Consider the following 19,184-nt stretch of genomic DNA (forward strand, 5'->3'; position numbering starts at 1 on the left):
CCTCCCGAAATAAAAAGGAGGCAACTATACAAGATCTGATGCTTTCAATGTGTCAGGTATAGAAGTAGGCTGGTTGTACGTATATCACTGTACGATCATGAATTGCCCCTTGTACCTCTATACGCCAGGACTCTGTGTACATGAACATGCATGCGTGACCACCTTCTACTTGCACTGCTTCCATGAGAGATCGACATCAAGGAACAGTTGACTCTCACACCATGCCATGGCCTCTCTCTCTCTCCCTCCCTCCCTCTCTTTTTTTTTTGAAAGTTATCAGTCCCTCTCTTTCTCTCTCTACTGAATACTGTAGTTAGTTGTAGTCTTGTAGACAGGTACCCTGGTAAGAAGTGTGTAGAGACACGCAGGAGCTGCAGTGACTAGCAAGTGAAGAACCGAAGCCGGCGACCAGAGGGGGTGAATGGGAGCCGATTAAAATTTCTTCCAAAATTCAAACCGTCGGCCTATATCCCGAAAATCACCCAAGCCCTCAAGCGTTCTGGCCAAAGTTTGGAATAGCTATGGAAAAGCTAAACCAACACAAAAGGCCTCGAATGAGCGAGCGAAACCACGAAGCAAATCGGAAGCGAATCGGGAAAACTGCAGAACTGATCTGCCTGGACCGGTCTGACCGGTGCGCTGGACCGGTCTGACCGGTCTTGCCTACCGGTCTGACCGGTGGCAACCAGAAAACCCCCGAAAACTTAGATTCAAACGGTGAATCTCGACCAAACGACCACGAAAACCGATGAAACTTGGGGGATTGCTTCGCCCCTACCCTGTGAACATATCCCCAAAAGATCTTGTCCTAAAGATCAACGAATCGTGAGAATTATGGGGGAGATCAAAAGGGATTGGGGTTTTCTCAAGAACTCAAGAAATCGAATTCGAACACACCAGTGATTCCAGAGGGTTTAGGACAGGGTTAGAAGCACGGGAATCACAGGAAATAACTCATGGACTCCTCGCAATCAAGTGCACCAAAAACGAAATCGAAATTTCATCAAACAAGGCACAAAACGAGGAGATGGATTGATTCAAACCGCCCAGAGGGCACGAGGAGGTTAGGGCCTCCTTTCCCAATCAAATTCACAAGAGTTCTCACACAAACAACATTCAAATCTACCCTAAAGAGATGAACTGAGGAAGAGGAACACAGGGGCGGCGGCCTGGAGAACAGAACAATTCACGGACACAATACAAAAGCCGCACCCGACCTAACACAAGTGAAGAGGTATTTATACCCGCGGGACCAGTCAGACCGGTATGCTGGACCAGTCAGACCGGTTGGTTAGACCGGTCAGACCGGTGCCAGGGACCGGTCAGACCGGATGGCCTGCACCACCCCCTGTACACGATCTCATCCGACGGCCGAGGTTCTTTCTTCGAAACGAAGTCTTCTCCGCGATGCCGCCGTCTTGATGAAGATCCAGTCCGCGGTTTTGGGGGGTCCGCGAAACCCGGGTAGGTGGCCGGTTTTGAGAAAACCGCCAAAACCTCACGCGCGGGAAGATTCCCGCCTCCGCGCCGTGGCCCTAGACGCCGTTCCCGCCTCGGCCTTCTGACGGCCCTAGACGCCGCCCGACGCCCGTCACCTCCTCGCCCGCAGCGAGGCCCTAGACGCCGTCGACTCCCGTCGCCTCCGTCAGTCCCGAGACCGACGCCCGTGCCTCCACGACTTGGCGTCTTCAACCGCCGTCCGCCTCCTTGGTTTTGTATCGCAAACCAAGAAACCCACCTTCCATCGTCGCTTGCGCCCTCGATCCAGGAGTGGATGCCACAGCTGCCGCCCGGTCCGAGCTCCGGTCCCGGCTGCCCTTCACCGCCGTCCACCGCACGGTCCATCGGCTACAGCACCTCCACGGCAGCTCCTCGTCGACACTCGACGCCCGTGTACCTGCAATCCAAAGACCAAGCGCACGATCACACCGCACGGTTGACAATTCACTCATCACAAGCAGGATAGAGTACTCAACATTCCTCAATCTCCCCCTTGATGAGTGCATTGTCAACACACCTCCTGAAAGCAGAGAAGTGATAAAAAGAGAAGCAAGCAGTGAAGAACTCAAGCAAGTGACAAAAAGCTCAGAAAGGCAAGAACAGTCACTTACTCAAGCAAAGATCGATCCCCTAAGACAAGGGCAACGGCTCGACGCAATCGATCAAAAGCCAAAACATGACTCCTCAAAGACAGAGGTAATGCTCGACGCAGTCATGCAAGAAGCAGAGGGAAAACGAGAAAACCAGGAGCCAAAACCAAAGCAGAAACTCCCCACGCAAAATTTTTCCCTCTCACAAGTGCAACTCTCCCAAAATGATGCACTCACAAAGCCCTGTGCACAACAAGTTTTTCAAAAATCAAACAAGTCTCCCCCTTGTTCGATCACTTCTCTCAAAATTCTCCCCCTTGTTGGCGCATGCACACATCAAGGCTACGAAGACCTAGAGCTCCCCCTGAAGATGAGACTCCCCCTGAACAGATGCTATGCCATGAATGCAATGCAGGAGGTTTAAGTGAAAGCATTCAGGGATACAATGATATGAGCAACATCTAGTCACAAGCACGTGTGCATCCATAAACAAGACCTGCATCTAGCTCAACAGGGTATATCAAATCAGTCCAGAGCTAGGCAAGTTCAGTTTAGGAGAAATAAAAGCATCACCCATGATCTAGTACTAACAAGTAGGAAATGGAAAGCAGTGCTACTCAAACTCATATAGGTGAGCCAAACCAGCCAAAACATGTTGCGAACATTCATTTTTCAATCAAATTTATATCAAGAAATTCTTAATGCCAGGGGTTGAAAACTTGTCATGCTTTGCTTAGCAACGAGGCCAAGCATATGCCAACAGACAATCAGAAGTTTAAAGCACTCATTTCAGTCATGCACAGCCTTGCCCGGGTTCTCACAAGTGCAAAGTGAGCCGTCCCGAAAGCTCGATCAGTGCGACAAGCAATCCCACCTGGATCTTTTCAATCCATTTCAAGAACAGTTCAAGCAATTTTATCAGATTTAGATCATTTCAAGTGTGAATTGCTGAACAAAAGACTATACTAGCATGAATAAGATTGCAAAGCACATCAACACGCCCTAACATGCTAGTAACCAAAGCAGGGTGATCATATTTTCAGATTTTCAAAACAAAATAGCTTAACTCAGATGATGTCATATACACAGTGGAGCAAGCTATACATGATCAAATTTATCAACTCACACTAGCAGGCGCTAGAAGATCATAGCAATGTATACAAGAATGCTAGTGCAAGTGAGAAAATGTAAAATGCAAAATGTACAATGCATATGTACAATGCAACTACCAAACCTAGAAAACAAAGAGAAGCAAAACAAAGACCTACCAAGCTAACCAAAATAAAAGTCAGCTATCAAAAGGGGTAACAAACCCCAAGCTCCCCTCGCAAGCGAGCAAAAGTGTCTTGCTCTAGCGGTTTGGTAAGAATATCTGCGGTTTGCCTCTCTGAAGGGACATGGATCAGATCTATGTGTCCTCTCTCATGGTTGTCTCGCAGGAAATGGAATCGGATGTCTATGTGCTTGGTTCTGGAGTGTAGGACAGGGTTCTTTGCAATGCTAATAGCGGACATGTTGTCTACAAAGATGGGAACCCTACCAAAATTCAACCCATAATCTTGCAAGGTTTATTTCATCCAAAGTATCTGGGAGCAGCAGCTAGCAGCGGTAACATACTCAGCTTCTGTGGAAAAAAGTGCTACGCTAGCCTGCTTGTGAGAGGACCAAGACACCAAAGATGTACCGAGAAATTGACAAGTGCCGGATGTCGACTTGCGATCCAACCGACACCCACCGAAATCGGCATCAGAAAAGCCCACCAAAACCAGAGAAGAGTCCGCAGAGTACCAAAGACCAAATTTAGGGGTGAACTTCAGATACCTGAAGATGCGTTTCACCACCTGCCTGTGGGAGGTGCGCGGCGAAGCCTGATACCGCGCGCAGAGGCAGACGCCGAACTGGATGTCCGGTCGCGTCGCCGTCAGGTACAGGAGAGAGCCGATCATGCTCCTGTACTCCTTCTGGTCCACCGCCTCGCCGTCCAAGTCCTCATCAAGCACCGTCGATGTGCTGATCGGAGTCGGCTGAGGAGACAAATCGCTCATGTCGAACTTCCGCAGCAAGTCTCTAGTGTACTTGGCTTGATGGACAAAAGTGCTCTGAGGAGTTTGCTTGATCTGCAGCCCGAGAAAGAACTCCAACTCACCCATCATGCTCATCTCGAACTCCCTGGACATCCGCTCAGAAAACTTGGAGACAAGAGCGTGAGAAGAGCCACCAAAGATAATATCATCCACGTATATCTGAACCAAAAGGAAATCAGTGCCAGATCGCATGAGGAACAAAGTTTTATCAACACATCACATTTTAAAGCCCTGAGCCAGCAAAAAGGTTTTCAATCTATCATACCAAGCTCTAGGAGCCTGTTTCAAACCGTAAAGAGCTTTCTGGAGTTTATAAACACGGTTTGGAAACTTGGGATTTTCGAAACCAGGGGGTTGCTTCACATAAACCTCTTCTTCGATAAAATCATTCAAGAAGGCGGATTTAACATCCATTTGGAAAACCTTAAAACCCTTGGAAGCAGCAAATGCAAGAAAGATTCGAATAGCCTCCAAACGAGCAACAGGAGCAAAGGTTTCCTCAAAATCAATACCCTCTTTTTGGCAGAACCCCTGGGCAACAAGACGAGCCTTGTTTCGAACAACCAAACCATCCTCACCCTGCTTGTTTTTGAAAACCCACTTCGTTCCGATGGGATTACAAGCAGGTGGAGGCTCGACTAAAACCCAAACTTGGTTTCTTTCAAAATTTTCAAGTTCCTCATGCATGGCATTGACCCAATTAGAATCAGAAAGAGCGTGTCCAATATCTTTGGGCTCAAAAGAGGCAACAAACGCTGAATGAGCAAATCCAGCGATACTTGTTACCTTGGACCTGGTGACTCGCTCGTTGAGATCACCTAGCATCTGTTGAGGTGGATGGCGACGCTGAATGTGTCGCGGCGCTTCCCGTGTCGAAGTCTCTTCCTCCTCAACCAAAGCTGGTGCCTCCTCAGGTGCAGCTGGTGTAGCCTCAGTCACCTCCTCGAACAGCCCTCGTGAAGTAGACGTAGTCGGATCGGGGCCGTCGTCATCGTCCGAGCTCGTGGCAGAGATAGCTGGGTCCACAGCACGCGTGGTAGCCTCAGCGTCGCCCTCTGCAGCTTCTTCCTCATCTTCAAAGATGGAGGTGCCAAGCTCATCATCTCCTGCAACTTCAAAGACAGAAGAATTGCATGGTGCAGTCTCGTCGAAAGTGACTTCACAAGTCTCTCGGACGATGTTAGTATCAATAATCAGCACACGGTACGCTCTAGAGTGAGAAGCATATCCGAGAAAAATACCGTCAGACGAGCGAGACTCAAACTTATCAAGATTTCCATCTTTCAGCACAAAGCACCGGCATCCGAAAACTCTGAGATGGTCAACAGGGGCTGGCGTCCAAACCGCAACTCATAAGAAGTCATGTGCATGAAAGCACGCAAGAAAATGCGGTTGGACACGTAACAAGCGGTGTTAACCGCCTCAGCCCAGTATTTGCGAGGAGTCCTATGCTCATCGAGCATCATCCTCGCCATCTCAACCAGCGTCCGATTCTTCCGCTCTACAACTCCATTCTGCTGTGGAGTATAGGGAGAAGAATACTGATGTTCAAGCCCTTGATCACTGCAAAAGGCGTCAAAACGAGCGTTTTTTAATTCTGTGCCATTATCACTGCGAATCGCTCGCATGGCCTGGGGTAGCTCATTTTTCAACCTCAAGATCAAGTCTCGAACAAATTCGAAAGCCTCATCCTTGGTTCTCATGAAAAAGACCCAAGAATAGCGAGAAAAGTCGTCCACAATCACAAGAACGTACCACTTCCCACCAACAGACATCACCCGAGAAGGACCTACTGTGTCCATGTGTAACAATTCTCCAGGGTGAGCGGTCATCACCTGATTAACAGGCGGATGAGAAGCGGCAATCATTTTCCCGTGGCGACACGGATGGCAAACAAGGTTCTTCTCAAACTTCAATTTGGGCAATCCTCAGATCAAGCCAAGTGAGCTCAGTCTCGACAACAAATCGAAGCTCAAATGTCCTAGTCTCCTATGCCACTTCCACAAATCAGAAGAAGGACCAGCCATCAAGCAATGAGAAGGGCCAAAAGGAGTTCCAGAGAAGTCAACCAAGAAAACTCGATCGCGATGTGTAATCCGGCAAACCAAATCTCCCCTGGAATCCAAAACACGCGAACAGCCCTCCTTAAAGCGAACCTCAAACCCCTCATCAAGAAGTTGCGAAACAGAAAGCAAATTGAAGTCAAGATTCGAAACCAAAGCAACTTCTCTCAGGGTAAAGCGATCAGAAACCCGAACAGCGCCAAGTCCACGTACCTTTCCTCTTCCATTATCCCCGAATACAATGTACTCCTTTGAGCGCATCGGGGTGAGGCTGGAGAACCATACGTCATTTCCGGTCATGTGGCGCGAACAACCGGAGTCCATGATCCACCTGTTCTCCAAGCCATCGACCTGCACATCAGTAGTGAGACAAAGGGTGAGCAAATGTCTCAACACTGGGGTTAGCAAAGTGAGAAGCAAACCAGTGTCGAGCCATTTGCTCTACAGAAGGGTTAGCAAAACTAGACAAAGCGTATCCCCCGTCCCGTCTACCGCGTGACTGACGAAGACCACCGCGAGGAAAGCGTGGAGCCTCAAAACCTCCTCCAAAGCCTCGGTTTCGTGGTCCATAGCCGTACTGAAAACGACCAGGAGCACGGCCGGCAAAGCGACCACCTGCTGGAGCACGGTAACCACCACCGTCTCCCTGACCTCCACCTACACGGCGCGCCCTAGCATCTCGCCTATCACCACGCCAAGAAGGACCATGCACCCGAGTAGAGTACATGTCCGTGTTCTGTCTCTCCTGCTCTCTCCTCACAACCCGCTTCCTCCTGAAGCAAAACTCCTCCAGGTGACCTTCCCTGTCACAGAACTCGCAGTGGTACCTCACCTCACGCTTGGGAGGTGGAGGCCTAGCCTGCGGACGGGGAGGAGCAGCCCTCTTTTTCTGGGCAACCTGGGCTGTGGCAGCAGGGAGCGTGTCGAGGGAGTTCCTCAGCTCATTGGGCTTTGGAACCCAAACCTGCTTCTGCGGAGGTGCTTTCGGTGGTTCTTTAAGCACACCATCCGCGGGGTCAACAAGCGAAGGCTGCGTGCTCGTGCTAGCAGTGTTTCCAGCAGCCATGCCAATCTTACCGTACAACCTGTCAAAGTCTGACTTCGTGTACGTGTAACCGACCCCAAACCCATCACCACGCTTGAACTGCTTGATCATCATGCCCAACTGCGGCTCACTAGCAGAAACCCAACTAAGAATCGCCCTAAGATAGGTATTCTCATTCTCCAGGTTGGCTTTCTCTACTGCAAGATTATCCAAATCAGAAATCAAACTAGGGCAAACAGAGCAGTCAATAGGTGGGCTAGACTCTACGACCTTAGTCTTTCCAAAAGACTTGATCAAAGCGTTCTTCTCCTCTAGCTCCGACCTAAGCGTGGGACAAAACTTACAAGCGCCAAGCAAAACTGGCCTAGATTTCATCTCCTCTAGCTCGCACACAACAGTAGCAAACTTAGACTGCAACGAAGCTAGTTCAGACTTAAAGATAGGACACTCCTCGCATTCAAGCACATCGCTAACAATAGGAGCATCCTTAACCAGTTCTAGTTCATGCTTGGCCTTTGCGAGCTCATGAGACATGTCAGCAAGCGAAGTATTAGCAACATCTAAGTTCGCGACATTCTCATCATGCTTGGCACGGAGAGCAATAAGATCATTCATGTGAGATATGCAGCCAGCGCACTCATCCTCACTAGATTTCTCCCTAGCACAAGCCAGCTCAGCCCTAAGCTTTATACGCTCTCTAGCTGCTTCCTTAAGCAGTCTCTTCTGGTTGTCGAGAGCGGCGTACAACTCCCTAACCTCTGTATCAAGCAGGTCGATCGTGGAGTTTACCTCTGAATCGCTCTCGGATCCAGGAGAAGAGCCGGAGTGCGTCGGTGTAGCATGTCCACCCGAAGACGCACGAGCACCATCGGCTTCGCCCGCCATGGTGCAGAAGCTCTTGCGTCAACCGGCCGCCAAGCAAAGGCCGATGAAGCCGGTGGCTTCCTTGTCCCGCTTCTTCTTCTTCTTGTCGTTGTCGTCGGAGGTCGGTGAAGAAGAGCGGTCGGTGTCGGAGCTCTTGTCGAGGTCGCTGAGCTGGGCCAAGAAGGCCTTCTCCCGCTTCTTGGCCTTGTACTGGAAGCGCTTCTTGAGCGACTCCTTGTCGAAGTGTCCTCCCCGGTCACGACTGCGGTGCTTGTGGCACCGACGCTCCTTGTTGGAGCCTCCCTCGTCGCGGTCGCGGTGGCGGTAGTAGTCGAAGGAGTTGTTCTGGCCACCGCCGGACTTCTTGGGGCAATCGGCGATGAGGTGGTTCAGATCGCCGCAGTTGTAGCACCCGGGGTTCTTCTTCCTCTGCCTGTTGTGGTAGACGCGCTGGAACTTGCTGATGAGGAGGCACAAGTTGTCGTCGCCCAGCGTCTCCAGCTGCTCATCTGAAATAGAAGGCAAAGAGGCAAGAGAAAAGCCAAGAGCAGGGTTAGTGTTAGAACTCGATCCACCACCTGGGCCAGTCACAAGAGCGATGCTCTTGGAAGGAGGGGCACCATTGAGCTTGGCTCGTGTCTGGTTATCCACCTCCGTGGCCTTGAGCTTGCTGAAAAGCTCGTTCACGGTCAGAGTCTCATAGCCTGCAGACTCAATGATCGTGTTCACCTTGAGATCCCACACAGAGCAGTCAAGTGCGTAGAGCAACTTGAGAGCCTTCTCGTGCTCTGTGTACTCAAGGGCACCAGCAGATCTGTTCGCATTGACCTTGTTCACAATCGACTAAAAACGACTGAACATCAGGTCAATGCTCTCACCCGGCTCCTGTGTGAAGTTCTCGTACTCACGCCGGTGAGTCTCGAACAGTCTGGCCTTCACCTGAGGTGTACCCTCATAGTAGTTCTCAAGGCACGTCCAAATTTTGTGGGCTTCCTGAAAACCCTGGACGCGTGAGAACTCCGCACGAGAAACGCCAGCGAACAAGGCATTGACGGCATTGGCGTTAGCCTCGTGCTGCGTCACCTGAAGAGGCGTGGTCCGAACAGCCAGCACCTCGTAAAGCTGGTTTTTGGTAATCTCCCAGACCTCGGCTCCCATGCTCTGCAAGAAGGCTCTCATGCGAACCTTCCAGTAGGCATAGTCCTCGCCGGAAAACACCGGGATCTTACCAAGACTCGCCATGGTCGCCAAGTGGTTTTCGAACCAGTTAAGGTATTGAAAACCTCAACCAAGCTCTGATACCAATTGAAGGACCAAAGCCGGCGACCAGAGGAGGGGTAAATGGGAGCCGATCAAAATTTCTTCCGAAATTCAAACCGTCGGCCTATATTCCGAAAATCACCCAAGCCCTCAAGCGTTCTGGCCAAAGTATGGAATAGCTATGGAAAAGCTAAACCAACACAAAAGGCCTCGAACGAGCGAGCGAAACCACGAAGCAAATCGGAAGCGAATCGGAAAAACTGCAGAACTGATCTGCCTGGACCGGTCTGACCGGTCTTGCCTACCGGTCTGACCGGTGGCACCCGGAAAACCCCCGAAAACTTAGATTCAAACGGTGAATCTCGACCAAACGACCACGAAAACCGATGAAACTTGGGGGATTGCTTCGCCCCTACCCCATGAACATATCCCCAAAAGAACTCGTCCTAAAGATCAACGAATCTTGAGAATTATGGGGGAGATCAAAAGGGATTGGGGTTTTCTCAAGAACTCAAGAAATCGAATTCGAACACGCCAGTGATTCCAGAGGGTTTAGGACAGAGTTAGAAGCACGGGAATCATAGCAAAGATCTCATGGACTCCTCGCAATCAATTGCACCAAAAACAAAATCGAAATTTCATCAAACAAGGCACAAAAAGAGGAGATAGATTGATTCAAACCACCCAGAGGGCACGAGGAGGTTAGGGCCTCCTTTCCCAATCAAATCCACAAGAGTTCTCACACAAACAACATTCAAATCTACCCTAAAGAGATGAACTGAGGAAGAGGAACACAGGGGTGGCGGCCTGGAGAATAGAACAATTCACGGACACAATACAAAAGCCGCACCCGACCTAACACAAGTGAAGGGGTATTTATACCCGCGGGACCGGTCAGACCGGTACGCTGGACCGGTCAGACCGGTTGGTTAGACCAGTCAGACCAGTGCCAGGGACCGGTCAGACCGGTTGGCCTGCACCACCCCCTGTACACGATCTCATCCGACGGTCGAGGTTCTTTCTTCGAAACGAAGTCTTCTCCGCGATGCCGCCGTCTTGATGAAGATCCAGTCCGCGGTTTTGGGGGGTCCGCGAAACCCGGGTAGGTGGCCGGTTTTGAGAAAACCGCCAAAACCTCACGCGCGGGAAGATTCCCGCCTCCGCGCCGTGGCCCTAGACGCCGTTCCCGCCTCGGCCTTCTGACGGCCCTAGACGCCGCCCGACGCCCGTCACCTCCTCGCCCGCAGCGAGGCCCTAGACGCCGTCGACGCCCGTCGCCTCCGTCAGTCCCGAGACCGACGCCCGTGCCTCCATGACTTGGCGTCTTCAACCGCCGTCCGCCTCCTTGGTTTTGTGGCGCAAACCAAGAAACCCGCCTTCCATCGCCGCTTGCGCCCTTGATCCAGGAGTGGACGCCACAGCTGCCGCCCGGTCCGAGCTCCGGTCCCGGCTGCCCTTCACCGCCGTCCACCGCACGGTCCATCGGCCACAGCACCTCCACGGCAGCTCCCCGTCGACACTCGATGCCCGTGTACCTGCAATCCAAAGACCAAGCGCACGATCACACTGCACGGTTGACAATTCACTCATCACAAGCAGGATAGAGTACTCAACATTCCTCAGCAAGAGGCAATGTAGTACCTGTACAAGTATAAATTTCACACATGTGGATTGCTTTTTCAGAAAAAAGAAAGTCGAGCAGTATGCTTTGAATTGGATCCTGAGGCGCCTCATCAGCTCAGCAGATCACTACTTGGATTGCTGCTGGCATTGAGGAGGCCCTGCACACAGTGCCTCAACTGTTCAGAAGTGACTGCCTGTGCAGTGAGTATTTGCCTAGTACAACAAAAGTGGCTCTACTAAATACCTACATCCTACCACTATACACAGCAACGCTACTGCAGGCACCAATGGCGACAAGGGTGCTGATGCCAACCAGCATATTCCTTTCATCTTTTGCTTTTGAAGAAAAGGAAGAATCGTACTCCTTCCTTCAGTTGCTAATGGTGGATCATGTATTTTTAATTTTGACGTAATAACAATGTTTTATGTTTTAGACATCCGAACCATATAGTCTTCCATAGGCAATGCTGATAGCTGCATGCCTTTGATTTTGGTAATAATCAAGATTTTAAATTTATGCACACTATGATAATTACAGTAATAATTACTCATGAGCAACTAACCCATATATTTTTTCTGCAAAAATAATCAATCTTCAAAGTTAGAGAGCATTAAGCAAAAGCTATCTAGGACACTATACATTTACAAACAGATATATTGGAGAGAGATTTTACTGGTCATTACTTTTTTATTACTTTTTGCAAGGACAACATTGTAGAGACGAGAGAGAGAGAGAGTAGCTACACAGATCCCTATGAGCTGAGGCATGTGTGAAGAGAATGTTATCTATCCAAGTCCAAGCATTTCTCCCTCCCTCACTTGCCTCCCTTTTTTTTTTGGTTGGATGTTGTGTGTAAATGTGGGAGCAAGTCATTCCTTTTGCTGGAGCTGGAGAGACTACTTTAAAGCCACGGGCACACTCGCGAGCAAGCACAAGCACGCTTGCCCACTTCTTCTCCACTTCACACTCCGCCGCTTGCTCTTCACCTAGCTGCTTGTAGCCTCCATCGAACGAAGCTCTCAACCCTCGCGGCAATGGCGGGGAGCGTCGTTGCACCGCGTGCTCCCCAATGATTGCTCCTCTCCGATCGCCATTGCCGCCAGCTTGATCCTTTTCCTTTGTTTTCTGCTACCTAGCTTAGCTTCACCAGTGTACACGATGACCAACAATAGCAGCAACAGCAACGACAACGGCACAAACGCGGCGGCGAGCGGCTGGTTAGGCTTCTCGCTGTCGCCTCACATGGCCTCCGCCATGGACGACCGCCACCACCACCACGTCCAGCAACAGCAGCATCAGCAGCATGGCCTCTTCTTCCCTTCCGTCACTGCCGCTGCCGCCGCGGCGGCCGCCTACGGCCTCGGCGCCGGCGACGCCGTGGCCACCAGCGCGTCGCCGTACTACACGCCGCAGCTCGCGTCCATGCCGCTCAAGTCCGACGGCTCGCTCTGCATCATGGAGGCGCTCCGGCGAAGCGATCAAGATCACCACGGTATGCGCCGCCGATCCATTCATTTCCTATTGGTGTACGTCTTGGATTCGAGGATCATATGTGCGTGTCTGATGAACCGATTGATCGATCGGCAGGGCCGAAGCTCGAGGACTTCTTGGGCGCGGCGCAGTCGCAGGCCATGGCGCTGAGCCTGGACAACGCCGCCGCCGCCTCGAGCTTGTACTACTACGGCGACGCCGGCGGCGGGGGCCACCACCACGGGTCGTCGTTCCTGCAGCCGTGCGCCGACCTGTACGGCGGGCCCTCGGCGGCCTCGCTGGTGGGCGACGACGAGGCCGCGGCCGCCGCCACGGCGATGGCAAGCTGGGTGGCGGCGCGCGCCGAGAGCGGCGTGCTGTCCGCCGCGGGGCAGCACCAGCACCACCACGCGCTGGCCCTGTCCATGAGCTCCGGGTCGCTGATGTCGAGCTGCGTGGCCGCGCACCCCGGCGAGTACGGCATGGTGGCCGGCGCCGCGATGGACGGCGGGCGGAAGCGCGGCGGCGCGGCCGGCGGGCAGAAGCAGCCCGTGCACCACCGCAAGTCCATCGACACGTTCGGGCAGAGGACGTCGCAGTACCGCGGCGTCACGAGGTACACATCGCGCTCTCCCCGTCTCGATCATAGCAGTTTTGCGTGCACCTCATTGCTACACATACCGTACTCATTGCTACACATTAGGGGCGGAGACAAGCGGGGGCGGGCTAACGTTGGTGTAACTACACATAAAACCCCCTAATTTCATTGTTAATATTGCTAATTAATAAAATGTGCCCCTCCTGATTATCGGTATTAGTAAATTGGCCTCCTCTATGTTTCAATCCTGGCTCCGCCCCTGATCATCTCGTCTCACGCACAGTCACAAGAGTTCCGGATCAGGAACGTAGAACATGTTATATTATTTAAGAGTCATTTTAATTCTATTCTATTACGACGAAAATATACCCGCGTTTCCGATATAGAAACGACTCCGGTAAGCTAGGATGTTCCGGATGACTGTGGTCTCATCCCCGCGACGCACACCTACACCCTGATGACTAAGCACGCATGCACGTTTAGCATGCATCATCTGTTAAGTAATAAACTACTCGTGACAAAACTTAAATGGCATTATATTTGCGCATTGTTAGCTATTAGTATAGGTTATTAGCCTCGTGGTAGGTAATCAACTAATGAATATTCTTTCTTATGATAAGAACGACGCTCACGTACACGCACGCACACCATCACATTGATCATGAACCCTGAAAGCACTCGTGTAGCGTAGTTTACGTGGCAACTAATCGGACGGGTGGATGAAATTAAGCAGGCATAGGTGGACGGGGAGGTACGAGGCGCACCTGTGGGACAACAGCTGCAAGAAGGAAGGCCAGACCAGGAAGGGCAGGCAAGGTATAGCTAGTAACCGCATCAACCAATGTCATTAGCAGCAGCGTCATTTTCTTTGAGATTGTCATTAGCAGCGTCGTTAACTAGTCGCTAATCATAAGCTGGTGTTTGTGTTTGTCTCTGGCTGGGGACCGGAACGGAATATTTTCCACTGCTGCAGTTTACCTCGGTAAGCACTCTTTGCTGCACTGTCAGCGTGCCGCGGCACACGGTAAAAATGGAAAAAGTTACTGTTTTTTGGGCGAGGTAAAAAAACTTGTCGGGTTGCTGGGCGTGTGTGTCTGTGCTAGGCGGGTACGACATGGAGGAGAAGGCGGCGAGAGCCTACGACCTGGCGGCGCTCAAGTACTGGGGGCCCTCCACGCACATCAACTTCCCGGTAATTATATGTATTCCTCAGCCTCTCCATCTCTTTTTACCTTGACAGCCATGGTAACTTCACGGTGACAGTGTCGAGCTGAGACTGTGCCTGTGCTTAGCTAGCTTGAAAAAAAAACACTAAATGTTTTCTTTCAAGAAAAAAATAGAACTAAATGTGGTTGATTATACTGGTCCATGCATGCAGCTGGAGGACTACCAGGAGGAGCTGGAGGAGATGAAGAACATGACGCGGCAGGAGTACGTGGCACACCTCAGGAGGTACTGTACGCTCGTGTTCCTCAGCTCTACTACAATACTGTCGCGTGCATCGATCACCCCTGCCTGGCTGCAGGTCATCTGAACTGAACATTCAGTGTGACCTAGCGACCAAGCAGCTAGCTAGCTGCTGGTGGTAGCTAGTGTGAGCGATCGATCATCTGAACAAGCTGATGGGCATTTGGGTGCAGGAAGAGCAGCGGTTTCTCACGGGGCGCGTCCATGTACCGGGGAGTCACAAGGTCTGAAGCTCTGGATTCTTTACACACACTTGCACATGCTGATGAACAATCCATGCATGTCGATTTTTTTTACTGCACTGCATTCAGAAAAGCTTTCAGATTTACCGGGGGTTTTCATTTGGCTGTTTGTTGTGGTGGATGCGAGTGCAGGCACCACCAGCACGGGCGGTGGCAGGCGCGCATCGGCCGCGTCTCCGGCAACAAGGACCTCTACCTCGGCACCTTCAGTATGCAACCTCCTTTCGTTCATCTCTGCATCTGCAGCTGCATTTGCATCCTCATTCATTCAGCTACGCAAAAGCATCTTCTGCGATCTGCATCCATTTGTAGACGACGTCGTCTGCAGAGAGTGAGAGCATGCAGAGCTGCGAGCAGTAGGTCAGCTGGATCCATGGCGACGGATGGAGCTGAGCAGCAGGGCGGTGCAGAGGCTGTCATGGCCGGAGAGTACAAGGCGGAGCCCTGTCTGCCGCCATCTTCATTTTCATCTGCACATGCGTGCTCTGCTCTAGTGTGTGACTGTGTCTAGTGTAGCCCAGGCCGGCCAGCAACCTAGCTCTGATGAGGATGAGGAGTCGTATGGGAACGCAAAGCTTTAGCACCCCAATCATGGCATCCCGGCCTCTTCCCTGCCAAAGAATGTCTTCCTGCTTTACTCCTCTCATTTCCTTTTGCATGCTATTGCCACCTCTCTCCCTCTCTCCCTCTCTCTCTCTCTAGACTTCAATTGTGCTTGCTTTGTGGCATGGTGTGGCCCTCAGCATGTGTGGTTCGTAGAGAGAGAGAGAGAGAGAGAGAGAGAGAGAGAGAGAGAGAGAGAGAGAGAGAGAGAGAGATGAAAGTCTTTTGCATAAGGCTGACATGCTCCTCGATTTTACACTGTCGCGGATCGCACGCGCTGGAGAGGCCCTAAGCTTTTGACCGCCATCAGCATGCGGCGCCCATCATGCCGATTCTCCTGTTCACACAGATCATTCCTCCATGCATCGATCATGCGCGCCGACGTGGCTACGTGTGTGTGTGTGTGTGTGTGGTCGTCGTCCTGACTGGCCGGCTGCTGCAGGCACGCAGGAGGAGGCGGCGGAGGCGTACGACATCGCCGCCATCAAGTTCCGGGGCCTCAACGCCGTCACCAACTTCGACATCACGCGCTACGACGTCGACAAGATCATGGCAAGCAACACGCTGCTCCCCGGCGACCTCGCGCGCCGCAAGAAGGACGGCGAGGCCCCCGTCGCCGACGACGTCGGGGGCGTCGTCACGGCCGCCGCCGCCGCGCTAGTGCAGGCCGGGAACGGCAGCGCCGCGGACACGTGGAAGGTCGCCGCGGCGCTGGCGGCCGCGCCGAGAGCAGCGGAGCACGCCCACGCCCACCACGACGTGCTCTCCGGCGCGGAGGCCTTCTCGGTGCTGCACGACCTGGTGACCGCCGCGGACGGCGGCGCCGGCGCCGCGCAGCACATGCCCATGTCCAGCGCGTCGTCGCTGGTGACCAGCCTCGGCAACTCGCGCGAGGCCAGCCCCGACCGCGGCGGCGGCCTCTCCATGCTCTTCTCCAAGCCGCCGCCGGCGCAGCACCAGGCGGCCATTAACAATAAGCCGATGAGCCCGCTCATGCCGCTGGGCTCCTGGGCCTCGCCGGTGTCGGCCAGGGCCGCCGCCTCCGTGTCCATCGCGCACATGCCCGTCTTCGCCGCTTGGACCGACGCCTGATCAGCAGCCCACGACGGCTTCCTCCATCTCCATGCGCGCATCACGCACTTCTTCCCGGTCGCCATGTCACCGTTTCTCGTGCACGCGTGCGCGCGCGCGTCCGACTCCGACGACCGCCCGGCTGCTTGTCGCCGGCCGGCCGGCCGGCCGGACTTGTTCACTTAGATAATTTAGGGCTCTTAGCTAGCTAGATGGTTGGCAAAGCAGGTTATTAGTTAGTTAGCCATGGGGATCTGAGATTGGTTAGTCAAGGTAGGTTAATTATCGAGGTTACCGAAAGCTAGAGAATGCACGGCGCGGCCTCCGCTGTTTCCTTCTTCTCCGGAGGAGAAGGGGTTTTGTAATATGGAGGCCGGAGATAATTAATGTGCATCTCCTCCAAAAAATATATATATATATATTTCCAGAAACTAATCCACTACTAATGTGATAACGTCTCAGTCACAGCTGATTGAATTGGTCACCACTGTCTTCTTTCTTATTCTCATCTCTGCCAACATGCCTGGTTGAGTTCATTCTTTTTTTTTAAAAAAAAGTTGAGTTCGATCTTGGTTGGTTGCTACTCCCTCCGTTCCAAATTATAGGTCGTTTGACTTTTTTGACACCAAGTTTGACCACTCGTCTTATTCAAAAAAAATTATGCAAACATAATCAAATTTAAACCATTCTTCAAGAACTTGTACTAATAAAAAAAGCCACAATAAAAAAAGTGATGTTTTGCACAAATTTTTGAACAAAACGAGTGGTCAAATTTAAGATTGAAAAAGTCAAACGACCTACAATTTGGAACGGATGGAGTACCTCCTTTAAGCCGCTGAAAAGAAATGTGGGTCACTCTCAGGATGCAAATTCATCCCAAATCAACTACTGAACATGTTTGGATTTCAGATAAAATGGCTACTGTCAATCACCGTATGAATTCGCTGCTCGAATCTACTCGTGGATTTCAGATAAACGGCTTTCGAAAGGAGAGGGAGGGCTTCAACTGGGCTGTCCGGCCCATTGAACGAATGGGCTTAACCTTTTTGGTTTAGGAATAAACTGGGGCTGGGCGAGGGTCTTGAGCCCAATAAATATATATATTGTAACACCAACTATTTTATATCAATATATCAGAAACGGAAACTGGGCGCTTTGCTTGCAAATTTGAAAGAACAAAATACCCATAACAGTTCCCAAATTTGTAGCTATCTTTAATCCACAAAAACCACAGCTAAAGTGGTTTGTAAACTGTGTAAAGGGGCCGATTTAAATTTGTGGCATTTTCCAACTCTTTGCACAAGTAATTTCTTTCGAGCTGAAAATTGTGGAGGGATGGGAAACAAACACCACCTTAGACTGACTTGAACAGCGATGGGCAAACGTATTTTTGCCTCTCCGATGCTGACTGTTCACATAGGCATCGACTCTAACAGACCATGCAATCGCGGAAGGCAATTTGCATTCGAGGAGAGAGACGGTGCAAAATTGCACTCCCTCTCTCCTCGAATGCATCCGACTCCGCGGGGCGAGGCGAGGCGAGCGGCCGGCGGGGCCAGGCGACGCAGAGCAGGGGAGGCCGGGCCTTCTTCCTCTCCGGCGGATCCCGGCGATTGCGAGCCCGCTTCCCCTTCTCTCCCTCCTCTCCGACGGATCCCGGGCGCGGGCAAGCGACGTGGGCGGAGCTGCTGCCTCTCCCCCTCCTCGTCATCTTCCTCGCCGCTGCGGCCCAAGCAGAGGCGGAGCAGACCCGAGCGCCGCGCTCTACCTCGTCCTCGCCTGCGCCACCACCTCCACGCACCTCCTCGCCGGCGGCCTCATCAGCTTCATTTGGATCCAGTCCGGCTGCACCCGCCGCGGCCTTGGGCGGGCCAGCTCCGGAGCTCGAGCCCAATCCATTGGCGCCGGCGCGGGCTTGCTCTGTCGCGGGAGAAGGGGACTGCGGCCCCGAGCAGGAGCAGGGGAGGGGCTGCGGCGGGAGAAGGGGACTGCGGCCCCGAGCTCCGTGCACGTCGAGCGGGCAAGCTCCTCGCGGCGAGGCGAGGAAGCTCCTCACGGCAGGCGGCGCGTCGAGCGGGCTGGATAGCGGCATGGCGAGCGGGCGAGACCATGGTGCGCGCGGGTCCATGGTGGCCCTCCTCCCTCACCACGCGGGACCATGGCTGCCTTCCTCCCTCGCCGCGCGGGACCATGGTGCCCACCCTCGACGGCGCGCACACCGGCGGCAGAGACGGCGTCGCGGCGGCGAATCCTTAGCGGAGCGTGGGCGAGCGACGGGCGTGCGGGACTACGGCGTGGGAGTGGTGGCCAGCGAGCTGGACGGCGCCGAGCACCGCCGCCTCGCCGAGCTCGAGCAATAGCTCCGGCGGCCAGCTGCGGCGGCGGCGGAGAGTGATGAATGCGATTGCACTGCGTCTGTTGGAGCCGGTGGGATGGGAGGGGAACGGGAAGTACTGTTCACACGAGGCAAATGTCTATATGCCTTCCGATTTTGCACTTCGTTGTTGAAGTTAGTCTTACACAATCAAATTTGCTCTGAATTTCACACGAACATTTGGTTGGTTGAGATAAAAAAAACTGCTCATCACTGACAAAAAATAATTTTGTATACCCGAGACTCGAGAAGCGGTACATCTGCAGTAGTACACAGCACACGAGCAATTGCACGAGAGGAGAAGAATTCAACAGTGAATGCATCGATCC

The 19,184-nt window shown here is 52.5% G+C and overlaps 1 protein-coding gene across 2 annotated transcripts; it reads left to right on the forward strand.

Annotated features, from left to right (window-relative positions):
- The first annotated feature begins 11,863 nt into the window (after positions 1–11,863).
- Positions 11,864–16,965, forward strand: LOC120662996 (AP2-like ethylene-responsive transcription factor CRL5). Of its 2 annotated transcripts, none has more exons than XM_039942033.1 (9): positions 11,864–12,522; positions 12,618–13,116; positions 13,829–13,914; positions 14,072–14,080; positions 14,202–14,290; positions 14,477–14,550; positions 14,739–14,789; positions 14,940–15,016; positions 15,853–16,965. In XM_039942033.1, the coding sequence occupies exons 1-9, from the start codon at positions 12,189–12,191 to the stop codon at positions 16,500–16,502; spliced, it is 1,869 nt and encodes a 622-aa protein (XP_039797967.1). In that variant the 5' UTR covers positions 11,864–12,188; the 3' UTR covers positions 16,503–16,965. The 2 variants fall into 2 exon arrangements, with proteins under 2 accessions (XP_039797967.1, XP_039797968.1); XM_039942034.1 differs by having other exon boundaries at positions 13,832–13,914.
- Positions 16,966–19,184: the final 2,219 nt, after the last annotated feature.

The sequence above is a fragment of the Panicum virgatum genome, chromosome 2N, assembly GCF_016808335.1.
Source record: "Panicum virgatum strain AP13 chromosome 2N, P.virgatum_v5, whole genome shotgun sequence".
Lineage (NCBI taxonomy): Eukaryota > Viridiplantae > Streptophyta > Magnoliopsida > Poales > Poaceae > Panicum > Panicum virgatum.